This window comes from Bombus terrestris, chromosome 15 (genome assembly GCF_910591885.1).
Source record: "Bombus terrestris chromosome 15, iyBomTerr1.2, whole genome shotgun sequence".
NCBI lineage: Eukaryota > Metazoa > Arthropoda > Insecta > Hymenoptera > Apidae > Bombus > Bombus terrestris.
Window position 1 is genome coordinate 9,067,876 of NC_063283.1, and position 17,046 is coordinate 9,084,921.

General features: G+C 38.0%; 3 protein-coding genes across 4 annotated transcripts; 1 reads left to right on the forward strand and 2 right to left on the reverse strand.

The window, feature by feature from the left end:
• Positions 1–4,236: 4,236 nt before the first annotated feature.
• Positions 4,237–5,356, reverse strand: LOC100645541. Its single transcript, XM_003401530.3, has 2 exons — positions 5,009–5,356; positions 4,237–4,608 (listed from the first exon to the last, which is right to left on the reverse strand). The coding sequence occupies exons 1-2, from the start codon at positions 5,354–5,356 to the stop codon at positions 4,237–4,239; spliced, it is 720 nt and encodes a 239-aa protein (XP_003401578.1).
• Positions 5,316–7,848, forward strand: LOC105666591. Its single transcript, XM_012317456.3, has one exon. It carries the CDS (start codon positions 5,745–5,747, stop codon positions 6,507–6,509), a length of 765 nt encoding a protein of 254 aa, XP_012172846.2. The 5' UTR covers positions 5,316–5,744; the 3' UTR covers positions 6,510–7,848.
• Positions 7,849–9,735: 1,887 nt separating this feature from the next.
• LOC100645424 (zinc finger and SCAN domain-containing protein 31) lies at positions 9,736–14,090 on the reverse strand. Of its 2 annotated transcripts, XM_048412562.1 has the most exons (3): positions 11,365–14,090; positions 10,903–11,289; positions 9,736–10,340 (listed from the first exon to the last, which is right to left on the reverse strand). In XM_048412562.1, the coding sequence occupies exons 1-3, from the start codon at positions 11,600–11,602 to the stop codon at positions 10,063–10,065; spliced, it is 903 nt and encodes a 300-aa protein (XP_048268519.1). In that variant the 5' UTR covers positions 11,603–14,090; the 3' UTR covers positions 9,736–10,062. The 2 variants fall into 2 exon arrangements, with proteins under 2 accessions (XP_048268519.1, XP_003401577.1); XM_003401529.4 differs by having other exon boundaries at positions 10,903–14,088.
• Between the last annotated feature and the right edge of the window lie 2,956 nt (positions 14,091–17,046).

The window sequence follows — 17,046 nt, forward strand, 5'->3', positions numbered from 1 at the left end:
AGCTTAAACTTGAGAGAAAATTGAAGGGAAATTGTATCATCAGGTGGGAATAGAGATTGTAGTGGACGATCGGCAATGAGTATAGTAACGAAGGAAATGCGTCGAATTACGTACAAATTACGAGAGAGAATTAAAAGAAGAAATATATTTTTTTTTAAATAATATCAGGAACGCTGTTATTTTTCAGCACGACCAGCCGTGTGAAAATCCTCGATTATAACATTCCATGAAATATTACTAGTCTTTGACGTCGAACGTGTTTTCTAGAAGAAGTCGTGAAGATTCTTTTCTATCCGTAGAAGCGATTCGTCCTACGTATAATATCTTGGTCACTTGTCGTTCCATTCATCGGTGACCACACAGACCTTTCTTTGCCATCGATTCCTGCTGGAAAAGACGTATACTTTTCCATCGCCGCGATCGTACGTGTCACGCTATTTTCCGTACATCAAGAACGTCGTTCTTCTCGTAGCCCGTCTAATTTATCGACCAAAGCTTTTGTTAGACCGATAGACCACACAGAGAGATCGACACTTTTATGAACTTCCACGACGATCGCGATTGTAAAGCCTCCACCACTCTTATTTTTCACTCCCCCGCACTTCCTCGTTTAATTCTCTTCGCGCGAATCACTAAAGGTGATTTACTGTTTAAAATTGTTCATTTTTGCAGGAACACACGTGTTGGAATAAAATGTATCGGAAATATTAAAATAGGATTGCGATAGAAATATTCTTCGAAACTAACGTTCGAGCTTAATCACTTAATCTTCTTAATCTCGTTTTATGTCTCTATTAGGAAGACTTTTAATATTTCAAGAATAATGCTATTTTCTCTTATATTTTCGCCAAACTTAAGCAACTTTCTGATAATCATGGAACATGATACGGTCGAAAATAGACAGTGGAAAGCTGTTTCGATCAAAGATAGTCACAGTCATTAGGAAATTCGTTAATTATCACATCGCGAGTATTTCAATACGTAAGAAATTTATGGGAGATCCACTGAAACAATTTTCAGAGGCCTGAAATAGCTTTCAGACGCACTGTCCTAGATCAGGTATATTCCGTGGAAGTTTCGTTACCTTCAGACGGAACCCACAAGTGGCGACCGCGTCCTTTTCTGAGCGTGGCCGTTTTAATCCTTGACTACTGATTTATTTTCACAACGAATGGCTCCTCCCCGAAAATCACTTAACAGTTGATTCATCGACGTCGGCTATTTGTTCGGTTGACATATAATTACCAGTAAAACGTCAGTTATGGTTGTACAATCCAATTGTGTCCCAACTTGCAACATTACAAAAGCTACAGCATCTAATTGTTAACAAGTTGACTGGAAAACAACCCTTATTTACGTCCTCTGAAATCAAGCCACAACGAATTTGGTGTTCTGTTAGAACAGTTACCTTAAAATAAATTGTCGTTGTTCTACTAAGCAGTTAAGATAATTAGGGTAACTATTAGGTAACCAGTTAAGAAGTATATTCTTAAGAACAATATTCTAATAGCAATACAGTAGAGCCGAATAATATTTGTGTAAAATATGGTATGGTAATAGAAGAATAAATTGAGAAAATAAAGAAAATCTTGGGAAACTTTTGCAGAATAGCTTTTTAGTAAAGTCTGCTTTCGGTAAATATAATATCTTCAAATATAACATCTGATAAAGGTAAAAATTGAGAAGAGCCTCGTGAGCGTCATTAAAAGTTTCTTTTAAGAGTCGCAAGAGCTTCGATCACCTTGCGATATCGTTTTCCTTCAATTGTAAGAAATCCCTTCGTATATTATTTTTAAAAATTATAGAATCTCTGTCTGTCTGTAAAAATATAGAATCTGAAAATTGATAAATTGCGTACAAGTTTCGCCGTGAAATGCACAAAAGCTTCGACCATCCTGAAGAACATCTTCTTCTACTAAGTTACTCTTTAGAAGTTTAGCACAACCACTTTTCCACCTAAACACTGGTCCGGAGGGCTCAGAGCAGCTACGGATTCTTCTCGGTTTTCCTCGTTTTTTCATCATAACGTCGAATCGACCCCGAAAAATCTTCGAACCGATTCTCACGATTGAAAAAGTCGGGAGTCAGGTGCTCGTCTGAATGGACCTCGACTTGGACGCCATTCACTCTTTTTCCAGGCAGCAGAAATAGCCACCCGCCCACCAGAGCCCCGTTTCTAGTGTCAGAGAATTAAGAAAAAAATACGGGGACCCGCAGACAATGGAGAACACCGAATGAAGACGATATTTCAGCGTAACATCGTGGATATCATGGGAAGGATATTCCATTCGATGAAAAATGAAACGATTCACGTTGCTCCCAAAGAACGATTATGGGCGTAACTGAAGGATCTTCTATCGAATCTTTGAGCATAGATAGCTGCTACGATATAGAGGAATTTTAATTTAAAGCATCGAATTAATAAAATCAAGAGAAAGATTTGCCTTTTAACTGATCTCTATCCACAGCTTGCTCAAGCTTAAAAATTCTTAACGTTTTTTCGAAAACTAGTTACTATCTTCTTTTGATGTTAGAACAATTCTTAATACTGTCTAATATTAGAACAATCGTTTATCGTGCAATTATACTATCTTCTTAATGTTAGAAAAATTATTCCATGTAGTATCTCGAAGGCCTAAAGATTTGTTTGTACATGTTACAAAAGATTTTTAAACTTACGTAGAACCGTGCGAAAATTCTTCGTTCTGTTACTGAAGTTTCTCCAATTATTTTTTCACCCTAAAATTTCCTCCCTCGAGAAGATTCCTTTCTATTCGTTGAAGAGATTCGTCCCACGTATAATATCTTGGCCACTTGTCGTTCCATTCATCGGTGACCGCAGACTTTTCTTTACGACAGACTGCCACTGGAACAGACGTTCGTTCTTCCACCTACCGCCGCGATCATACGTGTCACGCTATTTTTCGTACATCGGGAGCACGTCCTTCTCGTTGTTCGTCTAATTTATTGACCAGAACTTTTGTTAGACTAGCCGACCACACGGATAAAACGACAGTTTTATAAACTGCCACGACGATCGCGATTATGGACACGCCACGCTTTTCCTTCTTATTCCTCCATACCTTTTCGTTTAATTTTCTCCGCGTTAGCGAGTCTTGTTCAACGAAAGAATTATTATTTGTTTGAGATTTCGTAGAAATTGAGAATTTTTCTGCCGTTGGAAATATAGAAAAGTTACAAACATCAGATCATCGAGAAGATTATCATTCGATACTATTGTTACTCTTATGTAATTAACGCACATGCATCGTTATTAGCTCGGTACAGATACCAAGAAACCAAAGACCTCCGTAAAAATAATCAAGGAATTCCAAATTACAATAATATTCTAAAAATGTCAAGCTATCCGATTCACCGAAATTTCCCGTAATCACAGCGTGCAATCAGAAGAATTATTAAAAAATGCCTCTGAGAAACTTGTCGATGCTACGCTACGCAAAATACCCGTTGTCATTCGCAACGATCGTTGTGAAGTAACGATTCCAAAAGGAAAGAAGGCGTTAGAGGCAATTACAAGGATGGTCACAATATTAATTCGAATGGTTTACAATAAGATCCCAGGAGAGACGTCGCATCATCAATCGTCCTCATTGACGATTCCTCGTTGACAATCCAACGACCTCTTCGGGAAAGCGGAGCATCGAGAACGATTCGTCCGGCCGTAACGAAACAATTTTCTACAGATGCTTCTGCTAAAGATGAACGAGGAAGGAGGCACGCTGACTCGCACACTTTTACGCATCACAGACCTGCTCTTACATTTTTGCGAACTTCATTGAGGAACCCCGTCTGCAAGTTCATTCAGAAATCGTTCGGTAGTATCGACGTAAATACGTAGAATGACGATGTACCTGCGAGTTCGTTGTAACAATGACTCAGTGAGTGTTGACAATGCTAATACCGAGGCTTTTTGAATAGTAAGATCGCTAGTAGTATTTTCAATAATTCAGAGGCGACTTTCTGCAGCTTCTAGATGTTCGATGATATTTTAGAAGCTGTCTCACTTTTTAAATTTTGGAGACGTAACAATGATTTTGATGATTCTGGAGAGAACTTCTCTTAGATCTTTACGAGGAAGGGAACGAGCTTTTATAATTCTTTAAAATTGCTTTCCCCTTAAATGTATTTTAATACGCGAAACAGTGTGACTTTTAATTACTTCTCTACGCGCTTTCAATTTTTTCAAACGATAAAACGTTTCTTACAGATTCGAAATTATTTTTTTCCCATCTTCCCCCGTTTTTTAGTTTTTCTTAATTTCGTTTTTGACATCGTCTTCGCTGTATCATTTTCGTTTTGCGTAAAATCAAGGTTTCGGGTCGGTTGTTGATGTTTCAGTATCGGTTCTTCCGGAGGTGGTGCCGGTGGTGTCGGTGGTTTAGGCGTTCTCAACTCGAGTTCTACGTTTCTTCTCGGTTCATCAACAGAAATACCCTTCTTTTTCACTTTTAACATGAACACGTTCTCGTTTCCTTCGGTCACGCGATCCGTATGGACTTCCTGGGCATCGGAACCATCGAGAACGGGGTAAATAGTGAACGTTCTGCACTGATTATTCGTATTTGGACCACCCCTACATTGGCCAACCTGCGTAACATTAGCGTTTGTTATACTATATTTCTATCTATTCTTCGATTTTACATCTTTATACTTGTTACATTGCTTTACATTTGTACTTTATACTTGTTTACATTCTTTATACTTGTGCAAAGTATCGGTCTTAAATTCGTACATAATTATACAAGTACCTTGAATATTATAGCCAATAGTATTTTGTTACCTATCACGTATTCCACATGATACTATAATTTACTCGTACGCAAAGTAACAATTTATCTGTTTCTTCCAATTCAAACCTTTGTAGAAAGATCATACACGATATACGTATAATCAATATTTTTTAGTTCATCGTATACGAAACTAATGACCGAATGTTTAATTCTATATTTCAATCTTATATTTAATATTTTCTATGTAACCTTTGTACCTCGTAAGAAATGGCTTGAGGCTTGGTATCTTCCTCGTCTATTTTCGCGGCAGCGTTCTTCGACTCGACACGGAACAGGATCCGATTGTTGTCAGTCCCCTTCAATATTTTCGGCCCTTGGGTGCTCGTCGGTCTCTGTATTTCTATCACGTCGCAATCGCACGGAGGATCCCAACCTTTCAACTTCTTCGATTTTCCCTTTTCTCTTTCCATACGAATTATCAAATGATTTCCAATCACCGCAGTCCCAATTTCTCGGTAATATCTTGCAGAAGGATCGTATTTCGGTTTCGAGGGTGGACATTCCGGTGGGCAGGGTACAGGAGGCATAGGCGGGCAGGCATACATTTCTGATTTCGATAAACAAATTTAATAACAACAAGCTAAATAAGTCGGCAAACCGGAATATCTATTTTAAAGCATAACTATCTGACACTTGTAATTTGTAATTTAGATATTAGTTACTTTTTATAGGTATTTTTAAGAAGGATGGGGTTAATAAATGTTCTGACAGATTAAAATGGACTAGAAAATCGATTTTTATTGCAACTAGTTCAAGACATTGGAGAAATCGGACACGTTCATAATATTCGACCGATCCATCCATCCTCCGTTCTCATTAACCAAACTCGTGAATTAATTCTCCCCCATGTAAACCCTGTGTTTTAACCTTCTTCTTTTTCCTCTTCCTTCTCCATCTTTTTGCAACAAGCACGAATTATACGAATTATAAAATATGATGCTAGCGACTTACAAATGTGGATGTCCCCCGTCAGATAAGAAGCCACCGTGTCCACCCTGTTGCGAATCCTCCGCTGTTGGCAGAAGAGTGACCAAGCATAAAAGTCCTGCAGATTATCCCGAGAGTATCTGTTGCAGCAAGCGTTCCTTGAGACCCGTTACTTCTGAACCGAAAATCGAAGAACCTCCACCGTGTTGTCCCACGATGCCGTCTGATTCCAAAGAGTTTGAGAGACCTTGTAAACTTCGTTCAGAGATCGCGGAGAAAGGATTGCCTTACAAGGAGATGGAAGTTACTATCAATGATAATAGATTGGTGATTAGAACTCAGAAAGAGGAGGTGAAACAACAATACGATCCTCCGTGCGATTGTGTCGAGGAGTCTCGGCCTGTTGCGATGGTCACGGACGAAATTGATCAACCTCCGGCTGCAGGAAGTAGAACGGTTACTCTGTATCCACGAGCGAAGAAATCTGACGAGAAGGTGACCGAAAAAGTGTGCGATCAGGAAGAAACTACGGACAAGACCGCTAAGGTGGAAAATCCAAATATATTTATATTCAAAGTGAAGAAGAAGAGTAACAACGGTGACAGGGCGTTTAATATTGATTTGGAGTTTAAGACACCAAGACCTTGGTCGATGAAGAAGAGAGCGGAGTACGAGATGAAGTTGATGAAACCTGTGGAGAAGACGGATTCTCCCACGGAGAAAACAGATACGAAGATGACTATTTCGAGGAAGAGGAAAAAGAAGAAGTGAATTTACCCGCCCCATTCTCAACCGTTTACGACAGATAGATAGAATAAAACAGATTAAAATACCAAACAGATTAAAATAAATAAAATGGCGCAGAAAAAATAAATTGCAATTAACTGAAATAAATAAGCTGCAACCGTTGACTCCGTACGTCTCTTCTTTTCTTATTTTTCACGAAATATTCTTCTACAACGGCCTCGCTAACGTTCCTCTTTGAAAACGGCCAACCAAACGTCCCGATATTCGTCGTGCGTGATCTCTGTGATCGCGAACGATCCATATATCAGCGAGTCAACGCGCCCCAGGAGTCGTGCACTCTATAGAGCACGGGGATAGTCGTCGATGGCCACCTGAAAGCGCCGGGCGACGAAGCCTCGACGTCTATTAGGGGCTAAACGATTCTTAAACGGGAAAAGGAACGTATCGAGTGTCAGAGACGTAACAATGACTTGGGTAAACATTCCGATATACAGGACCACCCGGGGAGCGAGTTGCACGTCAATGGCTATGAATCGAGCGAATGCGAATGACGGTAAAGATCGAATGCTTCTTGGACTGCGAAGGAATCGCTGAAACTGAGAAAATTTGGCAGTTGATAATTTTTAAAAATGTGCAAGCAAGAAATGAGAGAGTCAGAAACATTTCTTATTAGAAAATATCGTTTTAACTTTATTACATCGTTCGGATTATCGTTGACGAATCGAGCCACGTTTCGATATCGTTGAATATTTGTTAAGGAAATAATTCAGAGATTATGACATGAAAAAATTAAATTAGGCAACGAGACGAAAAAGTAGTAAGAGTCTTTGATCGTTGTACTTGCAATTAGTTTTCAATGGAAAACTGAAACGAATTGCACGTGAAACGTGAGCAAGTGTTGCCCGTTCGCGAGTCGTCGAAACGGAATCAATGGTGCCTTCGCACCGGGTGTTCTTCCTGTCCCCTCGGTCTTCTTTCGATAATCGTATCTCATATCCATGGGGTGTCAAGTAAAGAATACAAACTTTTGAATAGCGTTCCCGATGTTGTTGAGTAATAGCATTTGCCAGAAATCGAGATCAAATCGTTTCTTCGTCCCAACATACGCGTAAACTATGTTATTTCTTCAGACCATGTTAAAAGAAAATATCTTATCTTTACTTTTTGAGTAGTAACGTAGGAAGATATCCCGTCGTCGTAGTTGAAATATAAATTAAACGATGAATTCTTGTCGCAGATTATTAATCATACGATTAATTTATTACGATATTCGGAAATGAAAAATGTAAATAGAAACATTAGAAGGAAGCAAACGACAGCTCGAGTTTCAATCAGCATTGTGAAATAAATTCATTTTGGGCTTATTTAGGGCTTGTTTTGGAGTCAAGTACCTACAAATGACGTTGAAGACACGCCTTCCGAAATTCTGACGTTACAATCGAAGCATCACAGGTTCTGTGGTAATCCGAGATTAAGGACCATAAAATCGGATTACAGGTAATCTGGCTTACGTTCAACCAAACGCTCAACACAATAAATCGAGACCTCGTCTCTCCAGACAGCAAAATTCGTGTCTGCGAACGAACTATTTATAGAAGCAGAAACGCATTTCGTATCATTGTGGATATTTATGTGTAACAGATACCGAAGAAGAAGGAACAGTAAATAAATAAAAGACTAATTTATACCAGGTGAAAAAAATTAAGAACCTATGTTGTCGTATTTCAGTAAATGAGTAGGTAGGTGTCGACGAGCTCGAAGACACGTCTCAGCGGGGATGCTGCTACCCGACACACAACCAGAAATCCGCATGTTTTCATATAAAAACGCAGTCCTAAGCTGACTGGATTTTCTCATCTCGCGTAAATCAAATTTTCGTACGAATTCTTTGTTTCAAAAAGTCTTAAGCTTGCGCCAACTATATAAACGTTACAACGCGATATAAATTTACGACGAAAGTGTACATTAAAACAACAATATCGTTACGTAGGAAAGAATTCTATTGGAATTTTACGATTTGACAACACGCAGTACGATTCGTAACAGCAGTGCAGATTAACGTACTTCAGATGTTCCTTAACGTCGATGTAGATATAATTTCTGAAATATAGCGTCGCGTATAAAATTTTCTTTGCCCCACGATTCGCTAAACGATCAACGATTTCGCCGCAGACGTAATCTAATAGCCGCGCAATAATCTCGCCGGAGGGGAAACTAATTGAATTCGAGTTTTTTTCTTCGCCACAATCTGGCCAACTACCCCTCGCGGTTACTCACCCCACAATCGACCGAAACATTTACGTATGCGGCCACGAACTGTCGCGTAAGAACGTATTGCAACGAAAACGATGGTGAACAAAAAAAAACGGAAGAAGGGCAGGGATAGGCTTACACGCGGTAACCGACCCTTCCGGAAAGCAAAAGGGCGCAACCCTCGTTCTCCCTTGTACCAGCCCTTCTCCGCCAGTCACCCTATAACACGAATGAGATTTTTCTACCCTTCGAACTGGATTTTCGTGCAGCCATCTTAAATTTAATTGTCGAGAAAATGGTGGTGTCGATACTCGGCGCTTTTGATCCTTAACGTATTTATTAAACGCTTACTTTTAAATTTATTTATAAATACTTATCCGCGAATAGATATTGACACTTAATCCTTCATCTACGTTTGTATTTTCACTGTAAGCTCTGAGATTGCTTGGCCATTTTATTTATTAAAAATCACTCTGTCATATAGAATTTGTTTGTTAATTGTCTTTTATATTTGGGTGCATAGTAAGAGGGAGTAAAATTCTTCAGAGATTTTAATAGGAGTAAATAACAATTCAAGTTGCTCCGAGAGGCGAGTGATATGTAAACAAGGATTTGGTTTTAGAATAAGAACGAAGATCGTCATTCGTTACAGTCACCTATTTTGATTTGAAAACTGACAATCACAACGACTGATATCGATATCATAAAACGCAATAACACAGTGATAGAATATTCTACACGTGTAATTATAATAGATTTATACGAATTCTAGATGAAACTGGTCCATGAAGTTTTAGAGAGACTTAATAATTTACCAACAAATAATAAAATAGGAAAAATAGTTTATAAATTTTGTCTAAAATTATCGAAAATCGAGAACTCGATTAGAAATCTCTTTACTGTTTGTTAAACGTTACGTATGCCGACTCAGTACGTTATAAGTTGAATAGATTAAGGAACGTGTAAATTTGACAAGAATAAAATTGGAAATTATCAATTAAAGAAACAAATAACAATTTATTCGTCATAAATATATGTATAAATAATTATAAGCTCTTTTATAAACTCTTTTAGAAATTCATAATGTATGTACATTCGACTAGCAACACAGATTCGATCCTTATTCGCTAAAGTGTTATAAAGGATATTGTATCAAAAATATAGTACGATTTATAAAACAATCTCGATAAATGATTCTTGAAAAAGACCAAGAATCATTCTATCAAGATAACAACCATTATTCAATATCCATATAACATCTATACATTATATACATTATATTTATGTTTTATAATAATTAAAGTAATCGTTAGGAATAAATATGTCATGTTGGAAAATTGTAATGTGGAAATAAAAGTCCTTCAGACGATAGTATGTGGCCCGGTGTAAACATTCCCAATGTAGCCGCCGACAATCTGTAATCTCGATTTTCATGTGTCCTCATGTGTTTCTTCAGATGATCCTTTCTTCCGAAACTTTTTCCGCAAACGAGACAGGCGTGTGGTCGAAGTCCAGTATGAATCCTCTTGTGTCTTGTTAGCTCCTCGTTTCTCGTAAATGCTTTGCCACAATTTTCAACGTCACACTTAAATGGCCTTTCTCCTGCAATTAGAAGATATTTTCTTTTAGAAATTGTTTTTATACGATGTCAAGAACTGGAAGAATTTAAACGAAGATTATAGAAAAAAAGAGAAACACGACGACTCGCGTTTGAATGTTTGAATACTTAGATCATAAATATTTGGAACCTGAACGATTTCGATACTCGAACGTTTAGAAATTTGGATTATTTCCATATCCGACTATATTTGAAAATATGGAAATTTAGATATATGAAAATTCATAAATTTCGAGACTAGAGCTTCGATACGTTGCGCGATTTAACGATCTAAGACTTTGAAACTCCAAAACATCGAAAGATTAATGTACTTCGACGTTTTGAAACACTGAAATATCGAAAGCTCGAGAGTGCGAAAACTCGACAGCTTAAAAGTTTTTAGGATTAAGGTATGTCTTTTAATCGCAAAAACATTAAAGTTTACTTAAGAAGCGACGTAGAAGTTTATCTTATCCTTAAACGATGAGATATTAGAGTATTTATAGATAACCGGTAGGTAAATATATTACGAAATTTCCGGGTGTATAAATATATTAAGAAGCTTACCGGTATGTATTCTGATGTGTCCCTTGAGCTGTCCGTTATTGCTAAACGCAACGTTACAGTGTTCACATCTAAACCTTTTGGAACGCAATTTTTTCGGTTCTTTCGCTTGACGCTGCAAGATCTGAACGGCACGGTCCATTGTCTCTGCGTGGAGATTCCCTCGAACATCGTACGAAGGTTGAAACGCGCTGAGAAACTGCGTTTTTCTAATGTCTATCCAAGGTGGATAGGCTATTCCCACCTGAGTCGGCAAACAGGCACCCATCATCACAGCATCGAACGAAGTGGAGTGCGGTAAATTAAATTTACGGAACGAATTCCAGCTGTACATCGGATGGAAAACAGGATCTACTATGTCTTGGACCAACGGCATTCTTATACGATCCGCTGTGCGCAACGAATTATCGTTTAGCGGACGAACAACCTTCGATGTTGGTCTTTCTGTACTGGGTCCCGACTCACCAGTGTTCTCAAGCAAGTTAAGAGAAGAAGAAACTCCAACTTCCGAAGAACTGGCTTCGATCGCTTTACCACGGATCATAAGGATGTTGTAACAGCCTTTTTCTTCCTTTCTATCGCAAGCAACGACGATGTCACGGCCTTCGCCACGACCGACTGGTACCTCGATCTGTTTCGAGTGTTCCCGTGTATCTAAATTGCTCCAGGGCCGAAACAATCTTGCGCTGAGTTCGTCGCACATATTAATGAATTTGAAAGTGGCCTTCGAAGAAAAGTTCTTCGATTTCCGCAGTAACAATGCTTCCTCTATGGTATGTGATTTTACGTAACGTCTGGACGATGCTCAAGTTTCATCACTGGAGAAGTTGTCAATATTTATCCAACAACTTCTTACAACTTGCACTTTCGAAGCACGGTATCCCAAGGACGACTGTTAGATCTGACAGCATTCACCCCACGGTAATATAGCAACGTCGTGTGCCCACCCTCCACTCCGGATTGGATGGTTTCATTATAAAAGGTAACTTGCCCCACTCACAAGGGTGAGGGAGAAAAGGACACACGCTTCTCCACTAAGGGCGAAGGTAGGCTTTAGAGGGGCCGATCGAGGGCTATGAGATACGCAGCCCCTTTTGTCGGAAATTAATCGGTCGCCACGGCCACGGACTCTTGCCCTTTTGACAAAATCAACCGATCGAAAGGACGAGGAGATAAAGAAAGAAAGAGAAGTCAAGTTCGACGAATCGGCAGCTCTGCATGCTCGACGCCTATCTATACCTTTAGTTTTATTCGTTAGATGTATCATTTATTTCGTCTATTGCTTTGTTTTTCATCGATCATGATTGTTGACTTAAATTAACGTATGTAACTTTACATTACTCGATCGATCGGATTATATTAAAATTGTATCATTGTCGAAATTTCAAAAGCAAAATTTTATGAGAGTTATCGAATGCAAAAGAAATTTCATCAAATTTCTTTTGACGATACCTATCACCTATCGATAAATAATAATTGTAAAGTACAAGAAACGTGAGAATCCTTTCGTGATAATATGATGTAAAAGAAAGATCGCTTTACTTTTTTAATATTTGTCTGTGATTTCAGAGAAAATCGAACCGGAATGATTAATCATTTTTATGAATAAGATACATGAGAAGAACATATGTAAAATATTCAAAAAATCGCTCAGAAAAGACACCTTCTTAGGAGACCCAAGGTAGAAGCAGAGATTAAGGTGAAAAGCTGCGCGATCGAGTTGGCCGAACAGAACTTGGCATTCCTGCGAAACGCGTGCTGTATCAACAGAGACAAGCTCTATCAGTGCAAACTAAAATTGGAACAATTAAAAAAGTGTTTAATGAATTTCACGGAGGATCAAGAGACCATGTTAACTCTAAAAATGAGTCAACTTTGTGTCAAATCAAATGACAGTCCAAAAACTGATAAGAAGGACGCAGTTTTAACACCGAGGAAGCACGCGCGCAAATCAGACCATTGAGAAAGCAAAATAGAAAGCATATGTAAAATGTATTAAAACGTTAAATTGAATAACGATCGAAATTGTTGTTGTTCTTATGTATAATAAAAACATATGTACTGAACGAAATTGTAATCTAGACAAATTTTTGTTTAAATGGTACAATATATACTAAAGTAAATTATAAAATAAATTAGACATAGTTAAAATAAGTTTAACAAAATATCATTGTCTAATCCTTCACCACTGCTTCATAAAAATACGGCATCTAACGAATAAAAACAAAATAAGCATATACTATTGCCAACACATACATATACATCCCATAATAAAGGAGCATAGCTAAAAGTAATAAGATTATTATTTGCATTTAAACTGCAATACCCAAGACCAGAGGCACGCTAGTAAAACGTTCAAATAGAAAATCCGCGAAAGATACTTTCATACAAAATTGTCTCTCCAAATTACGTCCAAAATCATAAACTCTAATATCCATAAGCAAAGGTAGACCGATGAAAAGACTGGATCAAGATCATTGCAAACAAATTTCGTATATTCGAAACGACGAAAGATCGCGAGACTTCGAAGCTTTGAAATTCCGATTTTTCGGAAAGTCTAAAACGTAGAAGTAAACATAGTAGTAAACTCTGAAAAAAATTTGAAACGTTAAAAGGTGGAACTTTGAAACAATTAAACTTTAAAAAATCGGAGATTCAGAGACATGGAATCTGCGATACCTCGCCTTAAACACCGCGATTAGAAAATCTAGAAACGTCAAAAGGCTTATTATAATATCTCGTATAATAATTCTCTTCGAATTGTTTCTGTCAACGTTCGATATCGAATCCGAGTACCGTGGACGCGTGACTGGAAGCAACGATAAATTGTTTATACGTCCGGTGAAATGGAACCGGCGAGAAGGTACTTTAGACACAATGAAACAGGACAGTCGGCTCTGCTATGGGATAGTCGTGTTCTCTATGGGATGGTATTCTGCAAAAGTTACGAGGGTGGAGCTGCGCAAAAGTGCGTCTTTGATTTATTGTAACACTCCAAGTTAAGCTACCCTTCGCGAGAACGGGCCACAGGCTATACATAGGTTGCCACCTATTTTCCCTCCGATATGCTTTATCTATCTTTGTTACACTTGTAGCAAGTTTGTCCTTCTGTTCGAAACGATACTTCTGTACAAAACCGGCTTCAGAGATTTTCCGCGACCGTTTCGCTACCGATTCCACGACATGATATTTACAACGCCAAGTACGTGATATTCCAGATTGCGTAAATACAACGTCGTTATATAGATCGACATATAGGTAAATCGAGGAAAAAAACGGTTTTTGAAAGGTTCGAGTAAGCAGGAGGAAACGTACGTGTGTGGGAAAATTCGAAACGGCGAAGGGAGTTTTCTTCGTCGAGGAAGAGCGTTGCGCAGATGCGAGGATCGTTAATTCGTTGCCGATTTATGAAACGAATATGAGGAATTTTTCCATTGCTAATCAAGTAGCATTTAGAGGCATTTCAATGGTAAATATTTGTAGACGATCAGAGAGGATTTAACCGGTTTACTGCGTTAGGAGTTCAGTTTCAAAAATAGCTTACGGGGTGCGCGATAATAAAGTTCACAAAACAATTAAGGGAATAGCCGATGATTAAAGAACAAAAGGAAATTACGATTAGTATTACGATACGTTTATTATTTTCGTTAACGAATAATCGGTAACGATATTATTACCGCTACGAATATGATCGAATTAAATAATAATGAAAAGACAGATGTTTACATATAGAACGAAGGCGAGATCGTTTCGATCGTTTAGATAAGATTTAGAGTAGTTGCGAATGGATAAAACGAATAATAGCTAGTTGAGAGAAAAAGAGATTGATTTAACGAAAATATTAAACACTGTTTCAGTGAGAGGATCTGTCATCTGAAATTCTTAATAGCAGCATAGTGTCAAGAGTTTAATCGTTACAAAAGTAGCGAAACATTCAAAGGTAGTACGATAATCCGGATAATTACATTAGTACGATTAGAATAACGATTAGAATAGCTATTGAAAACACTATGAATGTTTTAAAAACATCGAAAAAGACGTACGATATTTGTTAATCCGTGATTTGTTTTTGTCGAATGAAATCCGTGAAAGTTGATATTCCGATCAGCAACTTACCGATTTTAATTGCATTTTGCTAATTATATCTACCTGGCGGACTTACAGATAGCTGACTTGTGGCGAAAATTCAATTTTTCGTTAAATATTAAGAAAGCAATCAAAGAAGACGCTAACGTCAGAAGATATGCCAAATAAAAGCTACGCAAAGTTCGCTGAGAGTTCTTCGAAGCTGAGAAATTCTAAAAAGGATTATTTCGGAAATGCTCTTGATACTGCTTGCAAGAATACGCTCAAAGAAATGCCGGAAAAGCGACTGGCAATATTTACCCAGGCCTTTTTCGCTAGGATAACGTAAACGTTCTGTCGCGATTTTGATGGATCGGCCGATCAAACGAGAATTCTCTAAGAATCCCCCGATCCGTCTTACTTTTCAACCTGAACGTCATAACAACGACTCGTAACCAAGCGGAAAAGCCTTCAAGCCATTTCATCGAAAAATTTGTTCTTCGTTTCCGTTTCGATCCGATTTTCACTGATCAATCTGCATCGCCTGATCGCGCTACCGGCGTAAACAAATTCGCTTGGCAATAACAACTTTCTTCTTATCCTCAACAGATACGTATACGTACATTTCTATAATCGCTTTTGTCGAATTTAAATTTCTTAGAAGAACGTTCGAAGGTACAGGAACGTTTATTTATCGCTTAACCGGAATAAATGGCAATATTTTATTGTCATTTTATGTTTTATCGTCATTTTAGTTATTTCGTTTCGACTTAATTCTGTGTTATAGCAGCCGCACATACTCTGAGTTCGACGAGTATACTGGTCTTCCCTTACATTTTGCAACGCATTTTAGGTATACGTCATTCGAAGCTTTCAAAACGGTCGCAATAGCAAACAAACTGATGATAAACTCGACGAACTTAAAATAATAATAAAATAGTTTTTGCAACGATGATAATATCGATAATAAATATAACGATAGTCGATAGAAATATTTTATTTCAATAGCTGGAACATCATAAGAAGGGAGTTATACGAATATCTTAGTTTCCTCGTTCCCGAGAAATTTGCATTATAATTGACGCAGATCACAGTTGTCGTTAATTAAAGAGCTGTTGACAGTTAAATAATCCAGAAATTCTAGGACGGGTAAATAAGCTTTGTCCTTTTGCCCGTAATATCTAACAAGTAGTTCCCTTACTCGTTGTTGTTCTCTTGTTTGAATGTCACCGTGTTTCGAATGTGTTAGCGGTAAATGAACAGCTCACGGCATGGAAGCTGTTTTTATCACCGGTGAACGGCTGTTCGAATTTGAATTTCAACGGGATTAGAAACTTTCCAGTACACATTATAGAAATTCAAATTGCCCGAAACACGATCTGATCAACATGAAACTCATAAAAGTATCGATGAATCTGAAATTTTGATTAATTTACTTTCTTACTTCGTTGTAAGATCGCTCAACTTCGAGTTTATAGAAGTTACGCTTGAACTTTGGAGGATCTTCGTTTTAATACGTTCACGAATATCTTTATAACTTGACCTAATAAATTTTTCATGGAAGTTTTGCGAGTAAATGAAAAAAGTCAATCGCTCGATAAACACAAAAAACATTGCATCAGGCCGCGTGCCTCGTCGAATCTTCTTGTACCGCTGTCACGAGCACATGACCGATCGATCGGTATAGAATTTTATCCCAATTTTTCGAAACTGCGATCTCTGCGCAAAAAAACAAACATGTTTTCGAGGTGGAACGATAGACGTGGACCACACGTGGGCGATTAAACTTGACCGATTATCCTCCGATTGTCCTCGAACAATATGAAACTAAATTTCTGACTAGCTACGATGACCATCGATCATCTACACCTTTTTATTCTAGATCATGCTAGACGCGTACCCTCAGAACTATTCTAGATCAATGAATACCTACAAAAGCGATGTACAAAAACTTCGTAAAAATAAGTGGACGATATAGCTTAAAGAAAAAGAAATCACACGCACATAACGCGAAACGTTCAAAATTTGAAACTGAAGAACTTGGAAAGTATCGATCACGATCTTACCTACACGAGTTTCTCT

Coding starts and splice junctions, on each gene's coding strand:
- LOC100645541 (XM_003401530.3), bottom strand. CDS start 5,356: ATGTATGCCTGCCCGCCTATGCCTCCTGTACCCTGCCCACCGGAATGT. Junction 4,609..5,008: donor CTCAAGCCATTTCTTACGAG/GTACAAAGGTTA, acceptor AATGTTACGCAG/GTTGGCCAATGTAGGGGTGG.
- LOC105666591 (XM_012317456.3), top strand. CDS start 5,745: ATGATGCTAGCGACTTACAAATGTGGATGTCCCCCGTCAGATAAGAAG.
- LOC100645424 (XM_003401529.4), bottom strand. CDS start 11,602: ATGTGCGACGAACTCAGCGCAAGATTGTTTCGGCCCTGGAGCAATTTA. Junction 10,341..10,902: donor ACACATCAGAATACATACCG/GTAAGCTTCTTA, acceptor TTCTAATTGCAG/GAGAAAGGCCATTTAAGTGT.